The sequence below is a fragment of the Cervus canadensis genome, chromosome 9 (assembly GCF_019320065.1).
Source record: "Cervus canadensis isolate Bull #8, Minnesota chromosome 9, ASM1932006v1, whole genome shotgun sequence".
Lineage (NCBI taxonomy): Eukaryota > Metazoa > Chordata > Mammalia > Artiodactyla > Cervidae > Cervus > Cervus canadensis.
Genome location: NC_057394.1, coordinates 11,346,089 through 11,373,204, shown reverse-complemented (window position 1 = coordinate 11,373,204; position 27,116 = coordinate 11,346,089). Strand labels below are relative to the sequence as shown.

The 27,116-nt window shown below is 50.1% G+C and overlaps 1 protein-coding gene across 1 annotated transcript in view; it reads right to left on the bottom strand.

Moving 5' to 3' along the window:
* Positions 1 to 27,116, bottom strand: part of STK24 (serine/threonine kinase 24) — an 88,062-nt gene that overhangs the window by 8,977 nt on the left and 51,969 nt on the right. The window contains exons 3-7 of the mRNA XM_043478279.1: positions 13,902 to 13,958; positions 9,736 to 9,844; positions 8,863 to 9,020; positions 3,326 to 3,511; positions 995 to 1,140 (exon numbers count right to left, since the gene is read on the bottom strand). Of these exons, the coding sequence (XP_043334214.1) occupies positions 995 to 1,140; positions 3,326 to 3,511; positions 8,863 to 9,020; positions 9,736 to 9,844; positions 13,902 to 13,958 (656 nt within the window). The remainder of the gene's footprint in view (positions 1 to 994; positions 1,141 to 3,325; positions 3,512 to 8,862; positions 9,021 to 9,735; positions 9,845 to 13,901; positions 13,959 to 27,116) is intronic.

Here is a 27,116-nt window from a genome sequence, read left to right as displayed (position 1 = left end):
CGCTCAACGCCGTCCCCTGAGCGACATCCTAGTCTGTGGGTCTCACCCCTGACCTTGCAGTGAAATCACCTGGGGACCCTGAAGACACACTCTGGGTCTCCCCCAGTGGCCTGGCATGTGGACCTGGGCCGGGGGGTCAGCTTGCACTTCTAGCCGCAATGTGAAGGGGCGCAGGCGAGGAGCCTCCACCCCTGGGAGCACCTCCACCTCTGGGAGCACCTCCACCCCGACCCTCCCTTCTCTGCTCACATCAGCGCAGCCGGTCCAGCTCTCCCCACCTCTAGGCACCCAAACGGCTCCCAGACCCAATTCACCTCTTCAGCTAACAGATCTCTTAGATGCTCAACCTGACACCAGACTACAGGAAATGTCTGGGGCGGAGCTTTTATTCCACCAGGCACATACCAGCACACAACACAGAATCACCAATACCCTCACTTGCATCTTCTTAAAAAATTTTGTGTTGTTTTTTTAAGAAGCCTGGCATGCTGCAGTCCATGGGGCTGCAAAGAGTTGGACATGACTGAGCAACTGAACTGAAAGATGTGTTGAAACTCATTTCACCTGACCAGTATTTTGAAAAAAAGAAACCAGGTCCAGCTCTTTACAGATTCTGGACATGAATCTGAGCAAACTCCCGGAGATGGTGAAGGACAGGGAAGCCCGGAGTGCTGCAGTCCATGGAACTGCAGAGTCGGACACAACTGAGCGACTGAACAACTATTACAGACTTACTCAGAGAAACTCCACTGGCAACAAAAAGAGACTCAAAGACGCCCAAATACAGACCCAGACTAACACCAGAAGCACCATCAGCCTGGATGTTCTATCTTAAAGAAAAAAGAAACCCCAAACCCACCCCAATCAAGAGACGAGAACAAACAGGCCCATGTCATGCACAGCTTGAGGTTTAGACACAGCCTGGGGCTGGGGGGAACCTCCCCTCTCCCCCAGGTCATAGACACCCCGAAGGACTCGGGCCGAGCGGACTCACGTGTCTGAGTCTTCCGAGCTGGAGTCTTCGTGGCTCTGCTCAGCCTTCCACCTCTTGTACCTGTCGATGAGCTCGGTCAAGTAGGATGTTTTCTTTGCGTTGCGAATTATGAACTTGTGCTTCAGTAACTCCTTAGCTGTGGGTCTCTGGAAAATGCATCAACCGACACACCAAAGAGAAAAAAAGCATGAGATCAGGTTCTTGGCATTCCACTTGACTCCACCCCAAAAGACAGGCTTCTGCCTCAAAACGTCCAGCAACCAATTCTAATACATACAGACGAGTCCTATTTCAAAGTTGTCTCCTTTAAGATTGATTCAAAGAATGTCATTCGGCATCGGTAGGCGGGGTCTCATTCACAGTGTGGACAGGTTCCTAGTATCTACTGGAGTCCTTAACACTCGGAAGCTAAGCATCCAATGAAAGTAGACGCCCTTTCCCCCAGGAAAATGCATTCACACAGAAATGTTACAGAGAATTTCACAGAGGTCATTCAACCATCATCACTAATGCTGGCAAGAGAGAAAACGTGTTCTGTATATCACCTCGTTAACTTTTTGTTTGGCTCCATCCCTCCAAAAAACGAGAAGATAAATGTTCATTTAGATTCATCTGGAAGAAAAGAGCCAGGAGATTGCTTTTTCGTGGACGCTGAAAGGGCAAATTCTCTTAGTCATCAGCCTTCCCGAGCTAGAAACGCTGGTTTCCCAGGCCTGCCTCTTTCCTCGTGATGGGGCTGAGGACTTCCTCCAGGCCTGGGCTCAGCACGGCCCCAGCCGGTGAGTGTGCATTGAACTCAGCTGCTCACTTTGAGAATGGCAAACCACCTGTAGGGCACATGCCTCCCGAGAAACCATGCAGCCCCAACAGGAGCGGAGGGCCGGAACGCACGAACCACACGAGTCAGACTGCATTCCCACTTGCACTGAATCACTGAAGCTTCCTGAATGAGAGCCAGGCACGCTCCTCCAACTCAAGCCTATGCAAAAGCCTGGGTCACTTCCAGTATTTCTCAGGCCCTGTCCACACGAGTGTGAAACTCCAAGCACCTCAGAAGAGCCCAGACCCTCAGCCTCTCATCTTCCCCTTGGTACACTTGGGCTAGAGATGTGTGCACTGGGCTGGCAAGCAATACCAGAACTGTATCTGTAATGGGAGGAGATGCACGGGCATGGGGAGGCATCTTCTTAGGGCTGGGAATAACTCCTGGTAAGACGTTCAGAGCTCAAAGACATGAAGAACACTGACCCCATGGCACCTGATGAGTGGTGTATTCTGCATCCACAAGGGGCTCTTAGAAAATGTTGGCATTCCTCACTGAATTCTGCTACCAAAACCTAGTATGGTATTAGAAACCCGTAGTGCTGTCATTAAAACTAACCACTGGACTGCAAGGAGATCAAACCAGTCAATCCCAAAGGAAATCAACTCTAAATATTCATTGGAAGGGCTGAAGCTCCAATACTTTGGCCACCGGATATGAAGAGCCGACTCAATAGAGGATGAGATGCTTGGATGGCATCACCGACTCAATGGACATGAGTTTGAACAAACTCTGGGAGAGAGTGAAGAACAGGGAAGCACACTGTGATGCTGTCCATGGGGTCACGACTGAGCGGCTGAACAACAAAAGCATATTTTTAGGTAACAGTTCTTCGTAGGGAGCAGGGGGGCGGGGGGGACACGAGTTCAGAAGCTTCAGCCTGACCTGTGGCTAACCCTGCTGGAAAATTCAGAAACCAAACAAGGACACACGGTGCTACATGCAACACCCAAATACACAGACAACTTTGAAAAGAAATATCCTAATCAGAGAGAAAATGAGGCTTAAGCCATGGAGTTACCTCTGCCAGGGTCAACTCAATAGCAGAGAGAGTCAGAGGGAAGAGGGGAAAGCAAGGCGGAGCTACATTTATATCTCATTCCTCTTTTCCTTCCTAACACATGCCAAGAAGAAACTGAAAACGTTTACTTTAAAGACTTATTTAGCCACTGTTTCTCAGGCTGGACTTTGCGGTTACGACAACAGCTAAAATTAACTCAACCTTCCACTATAAGTATTAAAAATGTATGATTCCACATAGAATATTAAGGAGAACAGTCTTCAAACTCAATGCAGTAGGCGACACCAGAAATTCTGAAAGACGATAAGTAGACTCTTAAGTCTTAAAAAGATAAAATAACAATAAAAAGCATTTGCACTTCAGAGAAATCAATCATACCCTTTTAGAAGAAGAAATGAGATCATGAAGACAGCTGAAAACAGAGATGCATCCAGACCCATCAGGTCCCCGTAGGGGGAGATGCCCGTTCCCAGGTCAAGACACTCACAAAGCTCGGCTCCTTGTTCAAACAGGCCTCCACGAACTCCTTGAGGGGTTTGCTGTAGTTCCCTTCCAGCGTCGGGGGGTTGTTCTTTGGGATAAGGAATAGGACCTTCATGGGATGCAGCTCAGAATGTGGCGGCTCCCCCTTGGCAAGCTCAATGGCCGTGATGCCCAGGGACCAGATGTCCGCCTGCAACAGCAAGACACAGTTAGTTACACATTCGGAGGGGAGGCAGTTCAAAGAAACATACTTCCTAGGAGGGGAAAAAAAAAATCTCAATGTGCTTCTGAGGTCTTGAATAAGATACTCATTCTTAATTGAAAAAACTTGTTAAAGATAAAGCCTTTGGTGTAACTTCAAAACAGGCAACACACAGGAGGACATCTAATAACAACATCTCCTGCTTCGATGTGAAAACCGGCTCTGATGATTACGCCTCTTCCCTTTGCTGCCGGAGGTGGGAGATGTTCCACGTTCATTTAAGTCCCTGAGTCAACAGGTCAGGGAACCTGAGGTCAGTGGAGACGGTGTGTCCGGGGACCACGGCACACTTGCAGCCACCACATCGAGCGATGCTTAGAAGCCAGTGCAGCCCTTGAAGCCACACCAGGACGAAATGGGACCCCTGTTCCCAGGTGGCCAGGCCAGGAGCCTGGGCCCAACCCTCGAACTTCCCTTTGGTTCCTCATAAATCAACCAGCTGCCAGGTGTGTGGCTCTTGGCCTCTTGGTGCCCTGGGTCCCCACCTATCCCTCCTCCCCCTGGCTTAGTTCAGAGCTGTCTTCTGTCCCTAGGGCTTCTGTGGGGGCGCTCTGGAGTCGTCTTCCTACCCGCAGGCTCCCCCTGCATACCTCTAACATCCTGCTGACTAACTTGGAAACCTTGCCTGGCACTTGAATAAATGGCAAGCAATTCGGCATTATGCAGTAAAAGTCATAAAAATACCCACACTTGTTAAAACCAACTAATTTCACTTCTAGGAATCAATCCTAAATAAATTTTATATTTAGAAAATGGAAAGGGATGCCTAAAATATTCAAAAGCAGCATTACTTACGCTAAAACCTTAGAAGAATGACTATTTTGCTATGGCACATTAACGTGACTGAAGTATCAAATGTTCACCAATGACACTGACAGAGAATCAGTTGAGTTTGTCCATTACGGTATCTAGGATTTATGACATCAGACTTAAAAATATGTCTGGATTTTAAAATAAGAATTATGTGGGAGAGGGCAATCATTTTCCAAAGCAACTAAAATTGAGGTATGAGAGACCTGTTTTACCACCATTTGGGAAATCAGCTATTAAGAGAAACAAACAGTGGTTTTCAATAATGAGATTAAGTCAAAAATCACAACTGAGCTGCAGATATTTACTTGTGAACATATCTTCTTTCCGTATGTGGTTAGATCTGGGTAGCACTCTCCTAAAAGTGACAACACAGAATTATCCATTATTGATGAGCAGTGGGGGTGTGGGGACCCAAGTGGGCACTGCTAGTGAAGAGCAACTCTCAAAAAGTCCTTGCAGTAATACCAAGTAAAGTAAAAGTCACCTGGCTATCTCTCTGCAGACAAGATACAATTTAAGTGGCATTTAAAAATTTATGTATAGAAAATATTCTATGAAGAACCAACCACAACAGGGGGACTTCCAGTGGTTAAGAATCCACGGGTCCCTTGCAGGGAGCATGGGTTCGATCCCTGGTCAGGGAACTAAGATACCACACAGCGTGCGGGGCAGCAAAAAAAAAAGAAAAAGGAAGACAGGGGAAAAAAAAAAAAAAAAACCATGGAGAATCCCAAATAACATAGTTAAAAACACAGCTCAAAATGGATTAAATATGAACTATTTAATAAGATGCAATATTCAGAAACACATTAAGTAGCACGAGAGGTATAAAAACCACCTATGACCAACTCCGTAGCAACACACGGCCCCACCATCACCCTGCGCTGAGATAAAGCTGGATGCTTTCTCCGCTCACAAGATGCATCACTCCCAGCCAGGAGGTGGGAACTCCCGGCCCTGAGGATGGAGCAGGGGAGGCCACGGGCTGCCATCGGGACGGGAGGGTTGGTCACGTTCCCAGGGGACCAGCTGGCTGCACACATCCCAGCAGATGGGCAGGTCCTGCCCTGTTTCCACTCATCTTTATTTTTCCATCAACACATCACCTGTTTTCAGCCTTCACCATGGTGACTGCAAACAGTTATTTCGGACGCGACTGGACACTAAAATAACTTAGCTTGTGCTTGGGTACTAGGCCTACAGATGTTTTTCCTTTCGTCTCATTTTTTCCAGTATTTTCCAGATTAAAGACTAAGTGCTGCTTTTGAGACCAAAAAAGGGGAAGGTTGTTTACAAGGAGAACGCCAGGGCTGGCCCCTCAGCCTCCACGGGGGTTGCTAGCAGGGAAGTCAATCGACAATCCCAGCACAAACGTCTCTCCTCTCTCTCCCCTCTCCTCTCCTCCCCCCTCGTCTCTGAAGGGCTGAGAAGCCCGCGTCTGTGCCGCCCTCCCGGATCACACCAACACCCTGTCGGCACCCCGAACCGGCTCACGGTCAGAGCCCCTGACGCCCAGCGCCGCGCTGGCTCGCTGAAGAGTGGATGGCCTCGCACGGCGCTGGGCTCAGCTACAGCGGGGGCAGAACAGAATGAGCACAGAAGGGGCAAGGTCCCCACCCCAGTCCAGCCCACCTGCAGATGTCCTTCCCCCTACAGAGAAAGGGGGAAAAGATGGAAGGGCCTTCAGCCCAAGCCCCGGCTCCACGGTTGCGTCCGCGGGCATCTTATACTAAGCTTCCCTAAGTCACCTTAAAGAGAAAGATAACCACGAAGAAGGTTCTCAAGGCCTCTGAGCTAACATGGCTTAGAAATGCCAGGCTCAGATCAAGACCTGAGATCAGAAGTCTCAGTTGGGGCGAAAGACAAGGGACCAAACATACTGGTTCCAGAGGTGACTGTGCCAAGCCAGTTCTAGACACACACACACGCACACAACACTAAGGTCGATGCCCCTTTAAACTCAGGGAGATGAAGGCGCTGGGAAGGCAGGGACAGTCCATCCTCACTCTACCTGCTCCCCCTTTTGAGAATCATCAGCACGTGGGCCCTGAAACGAAACTACCAGGGGCACCCGGCTTCCCCCAGGGACCCCGGGCGACACGCTCTTTACCTGTAACACAGAGACCAGTGCGGGGACTGTCTGAGGATGCAGGGAGGAGATGGGCACTGGCAAGAAGCCGACTGTGTGTCGCAGGCAAGCAGAGGTGCCCGTTAAAGCGCATGAGCGCCCTGCCAGACGGGCCTCGGGCGGGAGGCGGTCCCTGGCAGAGGCCCTTTGTCAGGCTCTGCTGAGGACAAACAAGTGCCGGCGAACCAGACGGTCTCTGACAAAGCTCCGCACTCACGCCCTGAGCCTTATCTGCGCTTCCCACACCTCCTGTGTCAACAAGCCTGGGAGCCGCAGTTCACAAACTTCTTCACACTGAGTTCCAGCTAAGGGTTGTTGGGTCTGATCCAAGCGAACGGAAGAATCGGCTTTTTGCCATAAGCCAGGCGGGCTGAGGTCCATGGGGTTGCAAAAAGAGCCGGACACGACTTAGCGACTAAACAACAACAGTCCACTGTAAGGTGGGTAAAGGTTTGCTAGAGGTTGGACGTGTTTTCTCATGTGGCCCAACCAAGCGTGCATTTCCTGTATGTCTGGGACAGCGTCTTCTAATCTGCCTGAAAAAGAACACCGCAGCATCTGCTGACCACAGAAGAGCATTCTGACCTAGACAGCTCCAGGGAAGAGGCAGCCACGCTTGCCGATGTCCTGGGATCTCCATGGCGCAGTGTTGCCCTCGGTAAACACAAGGAAAGGCCCCTGGCCAGGCGGAAAGGTGGGGAGGGGGGAGTCTCAGGAAGGCCAGACAGTCTTGAGGAAGTGTGAGGTGGGCAGTGAGGAATAACGCTGAGAAGGTAAAATCTGAATCCTGAGTCACAGGGGGCCGGCGCTGGCCAGCTAACTTACCAGAAAGGAAGAAAAGAGAAACATCACGGGTGTAATCAGATGAGTTAAGAAACCTGGACTCTAGTCCCAGCCCTGCCTAAAGCTAGACCTGTGAACCTGGATAAATGAAAGTGAAAACAAGTCAAAGTGAAAGCCACTCAGCTGTGTCTGACTCTTTGTGACCCCAGGGACTGTAGCCCGCCAGGCTCCTGTGTTCATGGAATTCTCCAGGCAAGAACACTGGAGTGGGTTGCCATGCCCTCCTCCAGGGGATCTTCCCCACCCAGGGATCGAACCCAGGTCGCCTGCAATGCAGGCAGATTCTTCACCATCTAAGCTACCAGGAAAGCCAATGATAAATGGGCCTTGGCTGAAAATAGAGAATGAACTGAATACATAAATTCCTATGGAGGCTTAAAAATGACTCCAAGAAAAGAACCAATAGAGATTAGACCTAGCCTCGGGGGCAAATCCATGCCACAGGGCAACAGACATGCCAAAGACAGGGCAGCTCTGCTGAAAACCTACTGTCAATTACTGGCCAGCAGCTACCAAGGCCGTGAGCCTATGGAAGTCACGGCCCTCAACAGCAAGAGGGCCAGGGCCACCTTGTCCCTGACGGAGAGGCCCCCAGCAACTTCAGCGCCCACGTGACGGCTCTCCACGTGGAGCCGAGGTCCAGGGAAAGCCACTCTACGCCCTGTGGGCTACGTTTCATGAGGTGGGGGGAGCTGCCAGGGGCTGAAAGGATTTCCACTCAGAGAGAAGTGGTGTCTGGCACGTCTGAGTATCTGAGTTAACTATCTGTCTGCCTGGAAATCCTGGCTTAGAGAAGCCTCTGCTCTATGCCCACATGGAGACTTCGCTGCAACCAGGCGACTGAGACACAGGGGCCCGGCATGCGGGCGTGAAATCAGATCCAGGAGGCGGGGGTCCTGGTAGGCTTTTTAAGCCCATACTAAACAGTTTAACAAGCCGAAGGGCAATAGGGAAAAAAGAAGATGGCAGAAACTGGGAGAGTGCAGTACACGATAGGTAAGAGAGACTGGAATAAGGAGACTCTGAGAACAATCCCAATGTGTGTGTGTGTGGGGGGGGTCCCCTAAATCCACAACAGGAAGGGTCTGCAGTGGCCATGAAGGGTACGCTTCCTCCCAGGCTCCGGCCTTCCAGCTTTGTGACTCACTTCTCCTAGGGATCCTCTCTGCCCCGGTCCCTGAAATACAGCTCAGCCTTCTGTCCGAGGCCCTCTGCCCTCACCCACCCCTCAGGCTCCCCCTGCGTCCCCGGCCCCTCTCCACAGACCTGCGCCCTACAGGTCTCTGCCTGGGCCTCTGCTCCTCCACGTCCCCTGCCCCATCAGGCAGACACTGTCAGCAGTGGGGACTGGACACGTAAAAGGGACCGACTGAGGCGGCAAGAGAGTCCTGTTTCTAACCGAGGCACCTGCGTCACCCCAACAGGATGCGCTGTGAGGTTGGAGCCCAGGAGGAACGCCCCCCGCAGACCCCACAAGCCCAGGCACCAGCCTCACCTTTGAGTCGTAGGCCGACTGCTTGATGACTTCGGGCGCCATCCAGAAAGGGGTGCCCACGAAGGTGTTTCTCTTTATCTGGGTGTCTGTCAGCTGGCCCGCCACTCCGAAGTCCGCCAGCTTCACTTCCCCGTGTTCAGAGAGCAGGACGTTGGCAGCTGCGAAATAACACCAAAGACACCCTGATGGCAGCTGCTGGATCCTTCCGTCCACTCCCTTGGAAACGGGTCGGCATGCCCCCCAGAGCCATCAGAGCCCAACAGGAGCAGACAGTGGGTGAGGCCCCCTCAGGGCCCCCCACCCATCCCGGATGAGATCCCACAGAGCCCCCCACCCATCCCTGATGAGGCCCCTCAGAGCCCCCACCCATCCCGGATGAGACCCCTCAGAGCCCCCCACCCATCCCGGATGAGGCCCCCTCCAAGCCCCCACCCATCCCGGATGAGACCCCTCAGAGCCCCCCACCCATCCCGAATGAGATCCCACAGAGCCCCCCACCCATCCCGGATGAGATCCCACAGAGCCCCCCACCCATCCCGGATGAGACCCCTCAGAGCCCCCCACCCATCCCGGATGGAGAGGCCCCCTCAGGGCCCCCCCCCCATCCCGGATGAGGCCCCTCAGGGCCCCACCCCATCCCGGATGAGGCCCCTCAGGGCCCCCACCCATCCCGGATGAGACCCCTCAGAGCCCCCCACCCATCCCGGATGAGGCCCCCTCAGAGCCCCCCACCCGCTCAGGTACGTCGAAGGCACCCTCCACGTGCCCACAGGACTACTTCCCTTGAGAAGAGAAGCACAGCTAAGATGCTACAACGAAACTTCCTACCCGCCTTGGGGATTTCAAAGGAACATAGACAGGATGCTTTCTTACCTTTAATATCTCTGTGAATTTTCTTCTCCGAATGCAAATAATCAAGTCCTTTCAGTATTTCTCTTAATATAGTAGCAATCTGGGTTTCATCTAAAGGGCCAGGTTCTAACTAACAAGAAAAAAAAAAAAAAAAAAGATTAAGGTTACTTAAACGATTAGATGAAAAAATATGAGATGACAGGACAGAGGCAATGTTAAATGGACAAGAAGAATCAAGATCGAAATCCTCTTCATTCCAAAACAGATATTTTGCCCACATAATTAAAACGTATTTAAAAAGAATCCCCCTCCTCGCCAAAAAAATAAAAATATAAAGAATCAGAGAAAATGACTTTGCTGAATGAATCAAAGTGGGGCCAATGAGAAAGGCCAACATCAGCTTGCCAAGCCTGCAGCCCGAGCGAAGAGGAAGGTCAGGCCAGAAAGCCAAGGCTGGCACCTCACAAGGCTTGCCAGCGAGGGGACCGGGCACAGTCCAGTTCTGTCCTAATACAGGCCACGGGTATCAAAACACGAGCCATCACAAAGAAAAGGCGCGGGAGCTGAAGGCTTTCCGAGGCTACCCCTGCACCAGAATTTTTTATTAATAAATTTGAATTTTAAACCTTGGGGGGAAGAGTGCAGAAAGGAGATCAACCCCTCACGATGGAATTTTTTTTGTTACGTGATATGACATGTATACCCACAAAGGGGTTTTCCTGGTGCCTCAGTGGTCAAGAATCCACTGCCAATGCGGTTTGATCCCCGGGTCGGGAAGATCCCCTGCGGGAGGAAATGACAACCCACTCCACCATTCCTGCCAAGAAAACCCCATGGACAGAAGCCTGGTGGGCTACAGGGTCCTGCACGCCGTCACCACAGGCCAGGACGGTTCACTATACACCTCAATCCGCAGAACCGAATTCCTCCCCAAGTTATCTGACTCGGAATCTTGTTCTCAAGGAACACACTGACTGCTCCGAAGCACAGTCTGGAAGCTCCGCCTTGTCTGAGTTCGTAGATTGTGGGAATTTTGATACTCAAGATACTCAAAGATGAAGAAAAATGCACTTTTCTCATAACCAGCGGCAAAAGAGGAAGGAGGCGGAGGAGCTGGCAGATGTGCCCTCCTTCCTGGCACAGAGCGCAGAGCTCACCCCGCCGTCCACACCGCTGTCCCCGCGCAGGGCTTCCGTCTCCTCCGCCAGCACGGTCACCTGGGCGGACAACCCACAACATCTGGCTGGACCCCCTCCCTCCTACAATCAAGCATCCTGAGAGGAACAGCAGGGAGGCCTGGAGGCATCACCAATGGAGGTAAGAGCTGAAATTGAATTTCCCATCTCGTGGCACACCGTTTGGGGCGGCCACCGCAGCAGCTTGCCCTAAACATTAACGAGTATGTCGCCCTACTTCTTAAAACTCATGCTGCATATTCGTTTTTTAAGTCTGTCCAACATCTCTCTGCCTGATTGAGTGACTCGTTTATGCAGCCTTGTCCTTGCTACGTGTGCACTTAGTCGTGTCTGATTCTTTGTGACCCCATGGACTGGAGGCCCTCCAGGCTCCTCTGTCCATGGGATTTTCCCTGCAAGAATACTGAGGTGAGTTCCCATGTCTTTCTCCAGGGGATCTTCCCGACCCAGGGATTGAACCGTGTCTCCTGCACTGGCCTGCGGATTCTTTACCACTGCGCCACCTGGGAAACCCTTACATAACCCAGTTCCTTCTTAATTAGAGTCCTTAGATTCTGCTATAATGTTGACATCTTGTAATCAGTGAAGAATTTCTGTGTCAGACCCTCTGTTGCTAATCCTCATTCCCCTTCTCCCAACTGACCTCACGCTACTTTCCTTTCCTTGTAGCACTTCCCCACATGCAGTATAATCCACTGTCTGCCTCCACTGGGAACCTCAACTCCAGATGAAAAGGAAGGAAAAGAAAGTGTTAGCTATGCCACACGCTCAAAGGTAATCTTGGGTGAAGTAAGGGGCTGTCTTCCTGCCCCAGGCTAAGGTGTCATTGAGACTAATGTCTTACAGCCTCGGTAAAAAGGCAAGATGACTAAAATGCAGAGTGAAAAAAGCAATCCGGCCTGTGGCATTATGTTAGAGCAGCTCCGGTGCATGAAGACGAAGCTTTGCCTCTAAAGCGAGGAGAGCGCCAGTGAGACCTTTCTGCTCCAGGAAACAGCAGAGTGCTTCCTTTAATAAGACACGGTCATCTCCCCCGACAGGCCACATGTATGGGGGCCGCTCCAAGGATGCACACAAACCTGTCAGCACCCTCCCTTAACAGAGAGACACTAGATAGATAAAGCAAGGTGGAATTTTCCAAAGAAATGCCCCAAACCCATTTATTCAACTACAGCCATACGCGTTTTTAAAATCTTGTATGAACACTTAATAGACTCTCTCAAAATAATCCTAATAGTCCTCAACATTCAAAAAATAAATAATTCTTGTATCTCATTATTATTTAAGTGCATCTTCTTTGAGGACTGGGGTCAGGACAGCCAAGAAAAAAAAAAAAAGAGGTAAGAGATTAAGAGAGAAACGACAAAGTCAGGGGGAGGAGTCAGGGCTTTGCAGCTAGTCACAACAATGTGCAAAGCCCAGCTCTATTTGCTAGCTGGTACAGACGCCTAATTTCTGAGTGTTTCTGTTTTCTCGACTAAAATAAGCTGTTTTGGGGACATTCAAAAAGGGTGCCTGGAGCCACTGAGGGTAAGAAGGTGGATGGCAATTTGCTGGGACTCATACCAGATGAGATTTTATCTAGTAAGTGGAGAATTCTACGCTGCCTTGCAAACTGTCCTGTCCACAATTTCACAGACTTCAACTCAAAAATCCAAAGAAAGTCGCCACTAAATAAATTCAATTATGGTGGCATTAGGAATGAATAAATAAAGCATCTAGAGACTAGAACTGCTGCTCTGAAGAGCTCAGCATTGGGAAAGCGTCTCCACAAATAACTTCACACATACCACAAATGAAATTCACTTAAGATAATAGAAAATCTAATTATACAAAATGAGGCAATTTTCTACATTTCTGTAGTAGTTCTCAAAAGAGTAAAAAAAAAAAAGAAAGCTCTTTGTGTAATACATGTATTTATGGAAAAGCAAAGCGAGTCATAAAATGTATCCAGCTGTTTTGCCACTTTTCCATTTTAATACAATTGTTGAGACTGTGTTAAATTTCTTTCCTGAAATTTCCTTTCGAACTCTATTTTGACCAATTGCTTTTATGGTTTATAACATTTTGTGATTTTTTGTTTTTAAACTTGGGTACAGAGCCTTCCATAAAACACCCAGTTTTAGAGGTTTACCTTCCCCCGCGGTCAGGGAAAAGAGTGCTGATCATGTTGATTTCACCGCATGACCACGTGGGGGTGAGATGTCAGGGGCTAAACAGCCGTGTGAGATCTTTTAAAATATTTGTTTTGCATATACTGTGTTTCAAGAATGATCCAAGTAAATGCTTATGAGCTGCTGGTGATCTCTGAGCATCTCACCTGAGGCCAACATGAGAAACGAATCGCAGACTATGACTCTGAGGTCATCCTACACAGAGCTGCCACCACCGCGTGCGGGGGCCAGGCAGCCAGGCCCAGGCCAGGTAGGAGACACCACCGCTGGCAGGGGTCAGCTCCCCCAGAAACACACTGTGGGCGCAGCGAGGCCCCTCTGCATGTGCCCCCAGGAAACAGACACGAGCGTCCACACGTGGCCTGACCACCGCTCCCACCTGTGATGCTGTGCCTGTCTCTTATCCCTGAAACCAAATTTTAATTTTTAAAAATTCTAATCAATTATAAACGAAAACGCTCCACGCGTGTTTTAGAAGTGAAGTTACCATCTGCAATGGGAAACAATGATGGTGCTTGAATGCCACAAAAGTTCAAACCAGTTTTAGAAAATTAAAAACTGTTCTGAGGTCAGACAGAGCAGGCAACACCTTTTGTGGCTGTGTGGAATGAATTCACCGGTTTCCCACGATACAGCAAAAACTGGCTTCACAAGGGAACCTCAACTTTTCAGCAACGTGTCAGGAGCAGAAATCCCTATTATAAGGAGTATTTTGGCCCTTTTTTCATGCAACTGAAGAGGGAGACAGAAATGTAAACAGAATCATCTTTACAACCAAGACCGCTGCTGCATGTTCAACATCCGATGTGATACTTACGAGGTCCAATGCAGAGCCCCCACCAAGATATTCCATTATTATCCACAATTTAGTGTCCTGCAAAGACCAAAAAAAAAAAGAAGGAAATTACCAAAAAAAAAAAGGCAGAAATATTTTAAATAATCTAAAGGCATTTTCCACTGTGATTCTGGAACTAGAAAATTTTATAAATACGTAACAGCAAATAAAGCACATCCAAGTGAGAACTGTGTGGGGAAACCTGGGCTATGTCAGAGGGACCCTGCACCAGGAACCCCCTTGCCCTCAGGCCCCGGGTTCCACACCTGTGCACCAGGGCTTTGGGGAGCGGTGCCTTTTCTTCACACAACGTCAGCCGGTGACCCTCTGGCACAGGAGGGTCGGCCGGGGGGATCGGCCCTCAAGGCCAGGCCAGGCCAGCAGCAGGCACTCGCGTCCGGCCCTGGGGGTCAGCCAGGAGGCGCCCGGAGTGCAGCGCCGGGGACAGGCCACCTCCCTCCGGCCTGCCGCTCTGAGCCGCGCGGGGGGGCAGGTGGCTCGGCTGGTGCACCGGTCCCCCAGGAAGGCCGCGTGCCCTCCCCGGAGATCTCCAGGCGGGGGACAGTGGGCGGCATGCTCCCCATCTTCCAGCCTTCTCCCCCGCCTCTGTGTCTTGTGTCTCTTCCTTCCATCCCTTCTGAAGCCCCACGGCTTCCCAGGTTCTTTTCAAGCACTTCTATCCCCAAGTGCTCCTCCCTTGAAAGCCAACGTGCTTTGGCCCTGAAGGCTGCAGGCTCCGCCGGGATTTCTCCTCCTGGGCACCACTGACATTTGTGGCGGGACCACCTCTGTCCAGGGGCCGCCCTGTGCCTGAGACGGTGTTGAGGGGCATCCCTGGCCTCCCACCACTAGAGGCCAGCAGCGCACTCCCCATCCTGAAGCCCAGACGGGGCCAGTGTCTTCTGGGGGCCAGTCGCCCCCGCTCAACTGCATGAACTGCATGATCGATGTCCACCAGCCTCAAGTGTTAACCGCACGGCAGTGCTGACCGACAACTCTCGCTTGCCCTTGGCAAAGCCGGCTTACACCGGGCAGCCTCCGAGCTGGGAGCCGGTCACCAACTAACTCACTGTGAGGCAGCCAGGTTGTGAGTGCGTGGGCCAGAGAAAGACGGCAATAATAAACTTCACGGTTCATCTGATAATAAAATGAGATCACGAATGTGAAAGCGCCTTGCAAAGCTCGGGGAACTAAACGAGCCCAGAGCGATTAGCCTCCGCCACAGCGTCAGCCTGAAGCGCCTCAGAATAACCTGATGAAACCAAAGCAGTCCAGTTACCAAGGCCAAACAGTATCTCCCTGCATGGGAACTTCTGAGCCAAATAAAATCTGGAACACTGATTCATACACATCCTACAGTAGAATGAAAAAATAACTACTGCCCCACAAGCCTTGAGGCCAGAGTGCTTGAGGAGAAGGGTCTGCTCAAGGGACACACAGGACCTGTTCTGGGGACCAGACTGGTGACCAAGGACAGTCATGACCCAGATATAAAGTCAGTGCCCTCGTAAAACCTCCTGCATGAATGACTTGTGGGAGCGCTCTAAGAAAAATAAGTAAGAGTTCTAAAAATAAGAATGATCTTAATCAGAATACTCCATTTAAAAAAAAAATGACCTCAAACCATGTCAATTATGAATGACCTTCTAAGTTCCTCATAAGGGAAAGAAAATATTTATTTAATAACTTCAGGATTGAAAAATTTAAAGGCACCCAAGTGTTAACCACCCAGGTGGCGCGAGTGGTAAAGAGCCCACCTGCCAGTGAAGGAGACGGAAGGGATGTCGGTTCGATCCCTGGGTCGGGAAGATCCCCTGGAGTAGAAAACGGCTTACCCACTCCAGTATCCTTGCCTGCAGAAGCCCATGGACAGAGGAGTCTGGGGGGCTACAGTCCACGCGGCCGCAAGGAGTCGGACACGACTGAAGTGACTCGGCACACGCACACAGTGTGTGGAGTGGGAAGTTTCCGTCTCACCCCTGGCTCTTGGCTGCCCAGCCTCCACATCCAATTCTCATCGTGTTTTCTGTAACTTCAGAGACTGTCCTCTGCAGATACCTATGAAACCTTCCTCCACTTCTATCCAAACGTAACACTCTATGCAATGTTGTGTGCGAAGTCGCTCAGTAGGGTCTTAGCAACCCCACGGACTGTTTCCCCCTAGGCTCCTCTGTCCATGGGGATTCTCCAGGCCAGAATACTGGAGGGGGTTGCCATGCCCTCCTCCAGCGGACCTTCCCAACCCAGGGATCAAACCCAGGTCTCCCACATTGCAGGCAATTTTTTTCACCATCTGAGCCACTGTTCTATACCTTGCTTCTCCTCAGAGCACTCTACACCTGTCAATAAAGGAATATATTTTTTTTTTTTTTGGTAGCCATAACCAACCCACACCCTACTGACAATGTTATTTCCATTCTTTTGCTATCATGAGCCAGCTGTCAATTTAAGAACCTCCCATAGGTATTATTTTAGGAGTTCCTGGATGCTGAGTCAAAGGAATCCACTGGAATTTAAACAGATAATGACCGATGATTGTTCAAAGAGGTCAGCTCAGTTTCATCCTGCCTCCAACAATGTATGGGTGCCAATTTTTTCCCCTTGCTTTGTCAACACACTCTATCCCATAACCAGTGTCATGGAACTTAGGAGCTGGATTGCAGTCCCCCTGTGAAAGCCATACACTGAAGTCCCAACCATGAGCACCGCAAAATGTGCCTGTGTTTGGAGACAAGGTCTTCAAGAAGAGGTGAAAGGTAAAGTAAAGTCACACAGGTGGGCCTCGTCCAAAGTGACTGGTGTCCTCCTCAGGAGACATTAGGACCCAGACTCACAGAGGGACAGCCACGAGATGACACAGGGCACCTCCCAGCCAAGGAGAGAGGCCTCGGAGGACACCGGGGACTTGAGTCTGAGTCACGTGTGTTTTCTTTTTTGTAAGCCCTTATTATATCCTTTATCTGCTTTTCTGTTGACCAAATATTAGAGAAAGCAGCTAGCTCCCTGTAACATGAGCCACAAACACAGCAATGTCCTCATCTGTCTTTTGATTTTGCTTTTGGCAATTTTTGCTTGTGGAGATGAATTTAACGTGGACACCATGTCTACAATGCTACCACTGACAGGCAAACTTGCCCTGTGCCGTCTGGAGCTGGTGACTGAAAGCTGGCACTCCCCACATTCGCAGACATTCAGACAACGGGAAGGTTAAAACAAGGTAAATGAGAAAAGGGGCAGATGTGGCAGCGTTAACAAGGATTACATTTTACAGCATGAATTCTGAAATCAAATAAGTTCTGCTTGTGCATCTGTGCTGCAAGGAAAGGCTGGGCCCAGGAGGTCTCAACAATGCAGGAGGTCTTAGTAAACCAGCGTATGGGTTATAAAAACCAAAGCTCCCTTCTGCTAAGATGCCGGGCGTGAAGGCACTTTCCAGCCCAGGTTTGGATCTGCCTCTGGCCCTCAGCCGCTCCGCGCCCAGAGACCAGGCTTGAAGCCATGTTCAGTGTCCCGTCTGCTCCGGAAGGACGCCCACCTCAGGGGCAAGCCTTGCACACCGCAGTGCCCGTGAACTTGAGCTGTTACCACACGGACTTCATAGAGTGTCCCCTGTTTGAACCCAGGTCCACTGGGAGGCTTGTGAAACTAGGAGGCAAGAAACTGGTATCGAAGCCAAACCCCTACCCTGTTTTACAGTCAAACCAACGCCCTGACGATCATGGCACCTTCCAATTGCACTCCAGGCACAAGAACCCCATCCCTGACCTCGACAAAAGCTGATTTAATTGTTCCTCTGCCCCACAGACGTCAGCATTGCTCAGTGACTCAGACACCTGCCCCACACGCACAGTGCCGTGGGGGGGTTCTAAAGTGACAGGGCCAAGGCTCTGTTCCTAAATGAATCACTTTTTGCGACAGAAAAGTGGCCAAATAACCACCACCAGCTGGCCTGTGGTGGGACAAAATGCTGTGGGTGCTCAGAGGAGAGGCCCGTCTGATCAATGGCCGACACCACGGAAGTAATAGCAAGAGAAGGAAGTGAGAAGATCCATCAGAAAACCAACGGCCAACAGGCACCTGAAAAGGTATTCAACACCACTAATGACCAGGGAGATGCAAATCAAACAACTACAGTGAGGTTATCACCTCACATGGGTCAGAATGGCCAGCGGGTCAGAATAGCCATCTTAAAAAGCCTACAGATAACAAATGCTGGAGGGGATGTGGAGAAAGGGGAACCCTCCCCAGACTGTTGGAACCCTCCTGAAGCTGTTGGTATCCTCCTGAAACTGTTGGTATCCTCCTGAAACTGTTGGTGGGAATGTTCAGTTGGTGCAGTCACTACAGAGAACAGTATGGACGTTCCTTAGAAAATTAAAGCGTTTCCATACGATCCAGCAATCCCACGCTTGGCATACATCCAGACAAAACTATCATTCAAAAAGATAACACACCCCTGTGTTCACAGCAGCACCATTCCATAGCCAAGGCACGGAAGCAACCTAAATGTCCATCGACAGATGAATGGATAAAGAAGGCGTGGCATATACAGACAGTGGAATATTACTCAGCCATAAAACAGAAGGAAATAATGCCATCCGCAACCACATGGATGGACCTGGAGATGAGCATACTAAGGCAAGCAGAGAAAGACAAGTATCATATGGTATCACTCATATGTGGAATCTGGTTAAAAAAAAAAAAAAATTATATATATATAAAGAAACTTATCTACAGAACAGGAAGAGACTCACAGACATAGAAAACATGCATCTAGGTCATCAGCCTCTTCCACTGGACAGAACTGCATACCCAGCGAGTGCAGGGAGGGGAGGCAACTGGCGCTGAAACCCAGACTCAATGCTGAGTCAGACACCGAAGCAGCAAGAACCACAGGAACGAACAGCACAGACGCTAAGCAATTTCTAAAGGATGCCAGCGAGGCAAACATGTTCTAACATAACTGCTCTTAACCTCTTTCCTTTCAGAAAGCAACGAACTCTAATCCGACTGCCTGAAGAGAACCTCCATTTACATAACGTGTGCCTGGGACTTGCAGCATTCCCACGCCCCGCTCCCCTGTGCCAAGAAGAACTTCTGCCCTAATGTCCTGCAGTAAATCGGAAAGGACATGGAGCTGTCCCCCAGATGCTCTTTCCGGGATTCACGTGAGGAGATTCTCTCTTCTGGAAGAGGCTGCCGTGTGTGTGAGTCTCAGTAATTAAGTCTCCCCAGATGGGTACTGAGATGTTCTTCACCTTAGCATCAACACAAATCTGGCACGACGCAGTAAAAGATGTGTTAATGTGATGTTTCTGTGCTGAATGCTGGTAGAAATTAAGATGGATAAAAGCACTCTGCTTAAAGATCCTTACAGGGTCTCAAGGAAATAAAACTCACAACCTAAATCTGACGGAGAAGAAACAAAACAAGAAAGAAGGTGGAAGGAGTGCCTGGGGAAGTGAAAGAGGAGGACTCCCCCTCCCCTGCCCGCCCCCCATCCTCACACAAGAGCAAACGTAACAGGCAGTGGGCATAGACTGCCAAGTCAGACAAGTCTGCCATAATCACGATAAGCTAAAAATCGGACTCTTCCTAAAAGTGAAGTGTTCCTAATAATGACAAGAGTGTCCTTCCGCCAGATGAAGATTTTCGTATCATTGCACATCATATCCAAAATCACTGCAGATGGTGACTGTGCCCATGAAATTGAAAGACGCTTGCTCCTCGGAAGAAAAGCTATGACAAACCTAGACAGCGTAATAAAAAGCAGAGACATTATTTTGCCAACAAAGGTCCATATAGTCTTAAGCTATAGTTTTTCCAGTAGTCATGTAAGGATGCAAGAGTCAGACCGTAAAGAAGGCTGAGAGCCGAAGGATTGATGCTTTCCAACTGTGGTGTTAAAGAAGACTCGAGAGTCCCTTGGACTGCAAGGAGATCAGACCAGTCAATCCTAAAGGAGATCAACCCTGAATATTCACTGGAAGGACTGATGCTGAAGCTGAAGCTCCAATACTTTGGCCACCTGATGGGAAGAGCTCACTCAGTGGAAGAAACCCTGATGCTGGGAAAGACTGAGGGCAGGAGGAGAAGGGGGCAACTGAGGATTGAATGGCATCATCAACTCAATGGACATAAGTTTAAGCAAATGGTGAGGGACAGGGAAGCCTGGGATGCTGCAGTCCATGTTGTCACAAAGAGTCAGACACAGCTGAGTGACTGAACAATGACAACACAGCATACATCAGAAACATCTGCAACAAAACCACAAAACCGAATGAAGTGATTGCCAAGGCACAGAATTAATTCTCTGATAAAGGCCCAGCCCAAAGATGGGACAAGACCAAGCCTGAGGGTGAACACAGCTGAGAAAGAAGACTTTACTGTGGTTTGCAAATTGAAGAGGAGCCTTAAGTGTTAAAGACAATTTATGGAATTAGGATATTCACCAATAACAGATGCTATTATTTCAAGTGCATGGGTGGCGAATTCTCTTATGTATTTATACTTCTATTTCCATCCTGCAGAGTAATTACCACACCCCAACAGTAAACCGCTTCCGAAGGAAGGGACTTAGTGTGCTGTCTGTTCAGAGCTGGGTTGTACTGAGGAGACGTTTCTGCCACCCGAATCCTTGCTCCTCTTGCTCCCCACCTCCCGGCCAGCTCACTCGCTTTTATCTCCTGCACAGCCCTATTCCAGAGTAACAGACAGACAGACGCAGGTACTCGATTTACAGTTCGTTCACAATGGGCGACTGGACACAGTCAAGCGGCGCGTGCATCAGACGAGCAACCCCTTCCCGGGGCACAGACCCCAGGTCGCTGATGAGACCGGTGGTTCTGGTCCCCCACACTCGACCGTGACATCAACTACCACCTCCCCCGGCTCCACTGCTGCCTTGGCCAGAAGACCCCATCGCGGCATTTATACAAACGTCCACACAGCTCCGTACAGACGCCCAGAGAGGAGCCACGCTAAGTGCCCTGTCCAGCAATTGGCAAACTGTGGTCAGCCGGTAATGACTATCACACATCGTGTGGTTCCCAGACAGGGTTCGATAAAAGGGCCTGGTCCGAGCAGTCCAAGTCTGCATTCTGATGGCCTTATTCACCCAAACATCTTAAAGGCCCACTTGTGCTGCGTGACAATGGGTGGGGAGGGGTCCATTCTCCTCACCCACAGGAAGCTTCTCTGTAGTTACATGCTAAGCACTTGCTCATTACATAATCTAAGTAAGGGCTGTCATCTCAGGATACCTTTTTTCTTCCCCCCCAGAAATTTACTTAGACAATGTGATGTGATTAGCCGCTCAGTCATGTCTGACTCTTTGCGACCCCATGGACTGTAGCCCACCAGGATCCTCCGTCCACGGAATTCTCCAGGTGAGAATACTGGGAGTGGGTTGCCATTTCCTTCTCCAACTTGGACAACAGAAGTTAAAAAAAAAAAAAAAAGCATATGGCATAACTGTGGGTGCTAAGTCGCTTCAGTTGTATTAGACTCTTTGCAACCCCATGGACTGCAGCCTGCCAGGCTCCTCTGAACATGGGATTCTCCTGGCAAGAATTCTGGAGTGGGTCCCTTCTCCAGGGGACCTTTCCAATCCAGGGATCAAACCCGCATCTCCTATGTCTCCTGCACTGGCAGGCGGGTTCTTTGCCACGAGTGCCACCTGGGAAGCCCAAGATGGCATAATTAATTAAACTATTGTATCTAAATATATCAGTTGTGCTGAGATGTGTCAAAGGTTTGAATGTGCAGAAGAGGTAAGGGTTGGCCAAAAAGTTCACTTGGGCTTTTCCATCAGCTGTTGAGACAAACAGAACTAGGAATACAATTAAAGCTTATTTCAAATCATAGGTATCATCAGTCAGCAAACAGACCTGAGTTTCTTTTTGGTGAAGTAAAATATTTCGCCTGATTGGAATTTTAATTCGTTCAACTTTCTTGAAAACCATAAAATGAAGATGCCAAGTGTCTGCAGGGACGTTCTTCAGTCAGTCAGGTAGGGTGTTTGGGGAGAGAAAGGAATCCACATCCCTGTCCCCGGAAACATCTCAATGTTTTCTGTTCCCTTTGGTACTGAGCCGACTGCTCGATTCCCATGATTGACTGTGAGATGAAATGTATTCCCCTGTGATTTCAAGCCAGATTTCCTTGGGGATTCATTTAGTCCACCCACCAGTCAGTTGTTCTGCTTCTACCCACGGTCACCCTGGGGTCTGATACAAAGGGCTCCCAGGCCGTTTCTACTTTTTCCCAGAAACGGAAGGACAGATGCTTGCAAACTAAAAATCACTCAGAGAAAACAGATGTTCTTTCCCCTCTCCCAGAAGCAGAAGCTGCAGCTGTTCCAGGACAACAGGGAATGCGTCTGATGACTTCCAAATGGCCACGGAGGCTGCGAGGATGGCTGTCACCGTGTGGGCGTGGGTGGAGGGGACACGGGGCTCCCCCCACGTGGCTGAATGACCGCACAGATCAGCGCAGTGCAATGAGAGCCCCACTAGGCCAGGGGTGGCAGGCGGCTCATGAAGGCCAAGGACACCCTGGTCCCCACACGTGGGAGTCAACAGTACTATCTCCGAACAAGGCAGCAAATGTGGATGGAGGGAGAGTGTGCAGGCTGAGGCCTGGGCTCCAGTGTGGAGGAAAGGCCCTCCTTGAAGAACTGGGGGACGTGGGACAGGCTGCCGCTGCAAGCTCTTCACACAACCAAAGTCAGTGACCAAACAACCAGCACCAAGGACTCCGCAGGCCCGGGACGGGCTCTGCCCTGCGCCGGCATCGGGGGCCCCTCTGGGCATGGCCCACCATCTGGCCATTCTTGCAGAACTCTAGGGCTCCCCCATCTGCAAAATTGGGGAAAAAAAAAAAATCCAACATCTGGGAAACGGCCGCTCAGAGGAGGTTCGAGAGAGCGGTGCATCTGCTCACGTTTATGAAAACGTGAGTGAATTTCCTCCCTTTTCAGAGACTCTACCTTCTCATAGCCACGCTGCTCACATGGAATCATAAGCCCCAAGCCCGTTTTCTTTAGAGAATATAGAAAATTAACTGGCACCAACAAATAGCGAACACAGATGGAAGGAGCACAGGAATGGGACAGATATTTGGAAGTAACTCTGAAATCAACTGTGTTTAAGAATTTGAGCCAAAAACCTAAGGAACTGACCCAGAGGATTCGCAAACACACGATAAAATGGACAAATCAGATCATTTCCTGGCACAGAGGCCATGCTCCCTTCCAAGTTTTAATACACTGAGAGTCTAACGTCATCAGGCCGAGCGCTTCTAGAACCAGCAGGCGTTTTCCAGATTCCTCCCGACCCCACCAGGTTAAGGCACAGGCACGGCCAAGGGAGGCAGGTGGGCAGGGCCACCCTGCTCGGCCTCTCCTTGTGGGTGGCCCGTTCACCCCAGATTAGGAGTCGAGGTCTCTGAGGACTGCAGAGATGGAGGCGGGAGTGCCCACCCACCCACCAGGCTTGCACGTGCGTGGCCCCAACGCTGGGCAATAGCAGGCGGCCCTGCAGTAGAAGCAGGGGCCCAGTAGGGTCCCGGGCAGGACAGAGAGGCCCATAGGGCAGGCCTGGGACGGCTTCATCCCTCGGTTACACTGTCTGCTTGGGGATGAAGCAATGAACAAAAAGCAAACTGCACCCCTGCTGGGGCTGAGGAACCCTTAGAAACAGCTTTGGCAAACCTTTATGAAAAAGTGAGACAAAAAGATTTTAGGGACTTGCAGTATTAATCACCCCATCACCACCACCAAGCCCCCAACAGTTTCTGTCCGTTAAGATTTTAAATCCAGCGTAGATTTCGGCTCTCGTGATCTCTGTGTGTTGTGCTAACGTATTATCTTGCGTTTCCTACGGAACAAGGCGTGCACGAATAATTCACAGCTTATTTCCTCTCAAATCCCATGGTCTCACTCACAAAACTACTGGAAAATAAAACTGTTTAAAACACGAACATGTTATTTCATTAATTGCCTTTTATTTCATGCTTCATAGTCCTTTAAACCACCAACACTGAAAGGAATTCTTTTCTCAAGATGGCGAAATAGCAGGAGACCCACAGAAAGTTGCTGCTTCGTGTCAACTTGGCGTCTCCGGGCTTATGTTCTCCACCACACTTGTCTCCTAAGGCCATCCTCCAAGTGCTGACTAGAGAGCTACTTTCAGAGGGATCTGTCGGGTATTTCACAGAACTGAAATTTACCGAGCGAGAAACACAGAGAGACAGAGAGAAGGGTCCCACAGAGAAATACATTTAGGAATGCCACATATTAAACTTCCCTTTCAAGGCTCAAAAGCTCTGAGAACACTGTAATAGAAACCTACTAGACCCAGCGTGTCCAAACATCTCGCCAGGCAGCACCTACTCACATCTTCAAGGACGCGGCGCACCCAGAAACGCTCTCTTGGCTCGAGGCCCCCCTCGGAGCCGTCCAGCCGGCAGCCAGCCTGCACTCCAGTCAGCGTGAGACCCTCCCCATCCACTCCACTCCTGCCAATCCATGCAGCCTAATTATGTGCCAGTTACCTGGAAACAGGGAGATTCCGTCCACAAAGACCCAACAGGCCCAAACGCAGTGTGAAAGGCTGGTGGCAAACTTCATATTCACGAGAACCATGCATGCTCACACTTTCAATGACACATCTAGACTTTAAGGGTTTCCTTTGTGGCTCAGCTGGTAAAGAGCCCGCCTGCAATGTGGGAGACCTGGGTTCAATCCCTGGGTTGGGAAGATCCCCTGGAGAAGGGAAAGGTTACCCACTCCAGTATTCTGGCCTGGAGAATTCTATGGACTGTATAGTCCATGAGGTCGCATAGAGTCGGGCACGACTGAGCAACTTTCACTCACTAGACTTTCAAGTCACACCTCAATGCCCTCTGGTGACCGCACCTTTTCTTACTATCCACGGCAAGTAGAACTGTATACACATGTCAGACGAGCCAAGAAACTTATCTTTCTAGAAAGAGTCTTGTCATTCACATTACTGCTTAAACTTTGAAATGAAAATAGAAGGGGAAAAAAAAAGGAAGGGAAACCACAACAGAGGGTTCCAACAATATTTATATCACATTATATGTGTGGTTTGAAACTCTTGAGTCTCTAATTAACCAAAGTGATGAAACACAGTTTTCAGGGACTAGGGTGGGATTCATGGGCACAGCGCCAATGGAGTCCCCGAGGTGGCCCGGGGCTGCCATCCGATCCCCTGGGGAGACGCAGAGTTGTGGCCCGCCGAGCCTTCCCCGGGTCCGGATCCAGAGCCATTACCTCCTAGACGGTCAGAGCTCGGTACGTAAACCACACACGCTGGCACCAGACTCGTGAGAGTCGACAGCGACCCCATCAACAGTGTGTTCCGCGCCCCCCCCGCCCCGATACAAACAAGAAGGGCAGGGGACTCTGTGCAACTTGCCCCCGAAGCAATAATGGCTCTGAGGGACCAGAATGAGGCCCGCTGTGCAGTGAGTGACAGACACAGGCCCGCAGCGGGCTGACCATGAGCTCAAGACCACCATCTCAGTCGGGGAATGCCTGTCCTCAACCCGGAGAAAGCACCCAGGCCTGCCTCGCACTCCACTCGTTCCTAAGCCCCGTGTGGCCATCCGAGGAGGCAGAGCCCCAGCCCTGGCTGGAGACAGGAGACAGAAAGTCTGACACGCATGCACGAGCTGCGGGTGGAGGCTGAGCTCAGGCTGACGGAGGGCGCACGTCTGTCTGGGCACCGCTGACCGCAGCTTACCTCCGCGGGAGTCTGGCGAGGCGGGGGCCATGAGCCCACTGTCCATCGGGCTGCCATCCCTTTGAGGAGAGGGAGACATGGATGGGAACCAAAGGATCTTCTAAAGGCAAGTTCTTAGTACAAGATGGCCCCAAGGTCCCTGCAATCAAAGAAATCATTGTGGTTTTGCCTGTGGCATATTTATGCCCCTTTTCCTTTAGGGACAAGTCTGCCCGCCTCTGAATGGAGCTCCATTTTCAAAATGCAAAGTATCCAGAAATACCACTCCACCTAGGGGCAGGGTGAGTTAAGGGGGCAAGAGAAAGTCAAGTGGTCTTGAACTCCACAATTCAGAATAGAAAGCAAGCCTAAGAGCATTCCTTCTCAAAACAGACCCAGAAATCAACTGTTACTTTTAAAGAACCAACCATTTTCTACCAAACATTTCAACACCTGCAAACTCCTCCTCATCACAGCCGTTTAAAAAATATGACCAATCATGACTCTGAAATCCACACGGCTCTCTATACCAGCCTGGTTAAAAGCAGGGGGAGAAGGCTTCTATAATAAACAAAAAACGTGGGTGATTAGCTTCAATGAGCACTGGTCTATAGCCAACCTCACCACGGGCTGATCTCCACTGATACCCATTTATTTCTACACGGAAAAGTCATTAGGTGGAATTGAAGCATATAATCAGAAAGACAATCTCACACTAAGGCAACGAACAGCCATCAAAATCCAGGCAACTAAGTTAAAGACCTAAACCAGTGTAATGATGCCTGGTCTACTTAACAGGTTAAAGAAACTGCTTTTAGCAACTCAACCTGCAGCAGCAAACAGCCACCCAACGCCAAGACATCAGTAATTCCCAGGCTTCCCAGGTGGCACTGGTGGCCAAGAGCCTGACTGCCAATGCAGGAGATGTAAGCGACGCAGTTTCGATCCCTGGGTCGGGAAGATCTAGAGATGGGTCTGGCAGTGCACTCCAGTACTCTTGCCTAGAGAATCCCATGGACAGAGGAGCCTGGTGGGCTACAGCCCGTGGGGTTGCAAAGAGTCGGACACGACTGAAGTGACTTAGCACACACACACACGCAAACGCAGAGCTACCAAAGCTGCAGCATGTCGCATCCCAAGCTCCTTTTCTTCAAAAAGAATTCCTCTTTCCTTCAAAGAAATGCCTGAGGATATTTGCTACCTGCCACCAGCGTAACGCGACTGACAGACATCAGAACACTCTCTCTGGTCATCTGTGCATCAAGCATACGGAGACAAGAGCAGGGAAACCTACTCATGAGGAGTTTAATAAATCTACGTTTCAGACATCCAAAGAGGAAGGAGAAGAAAGTCACATACAGATCAATTTACTTCTTTAAAGATGAGTCATCACGGGAGGGGACAAATGGATACCTAAAGGCTGATCCGTGTTGATATATAGCAGAAACCA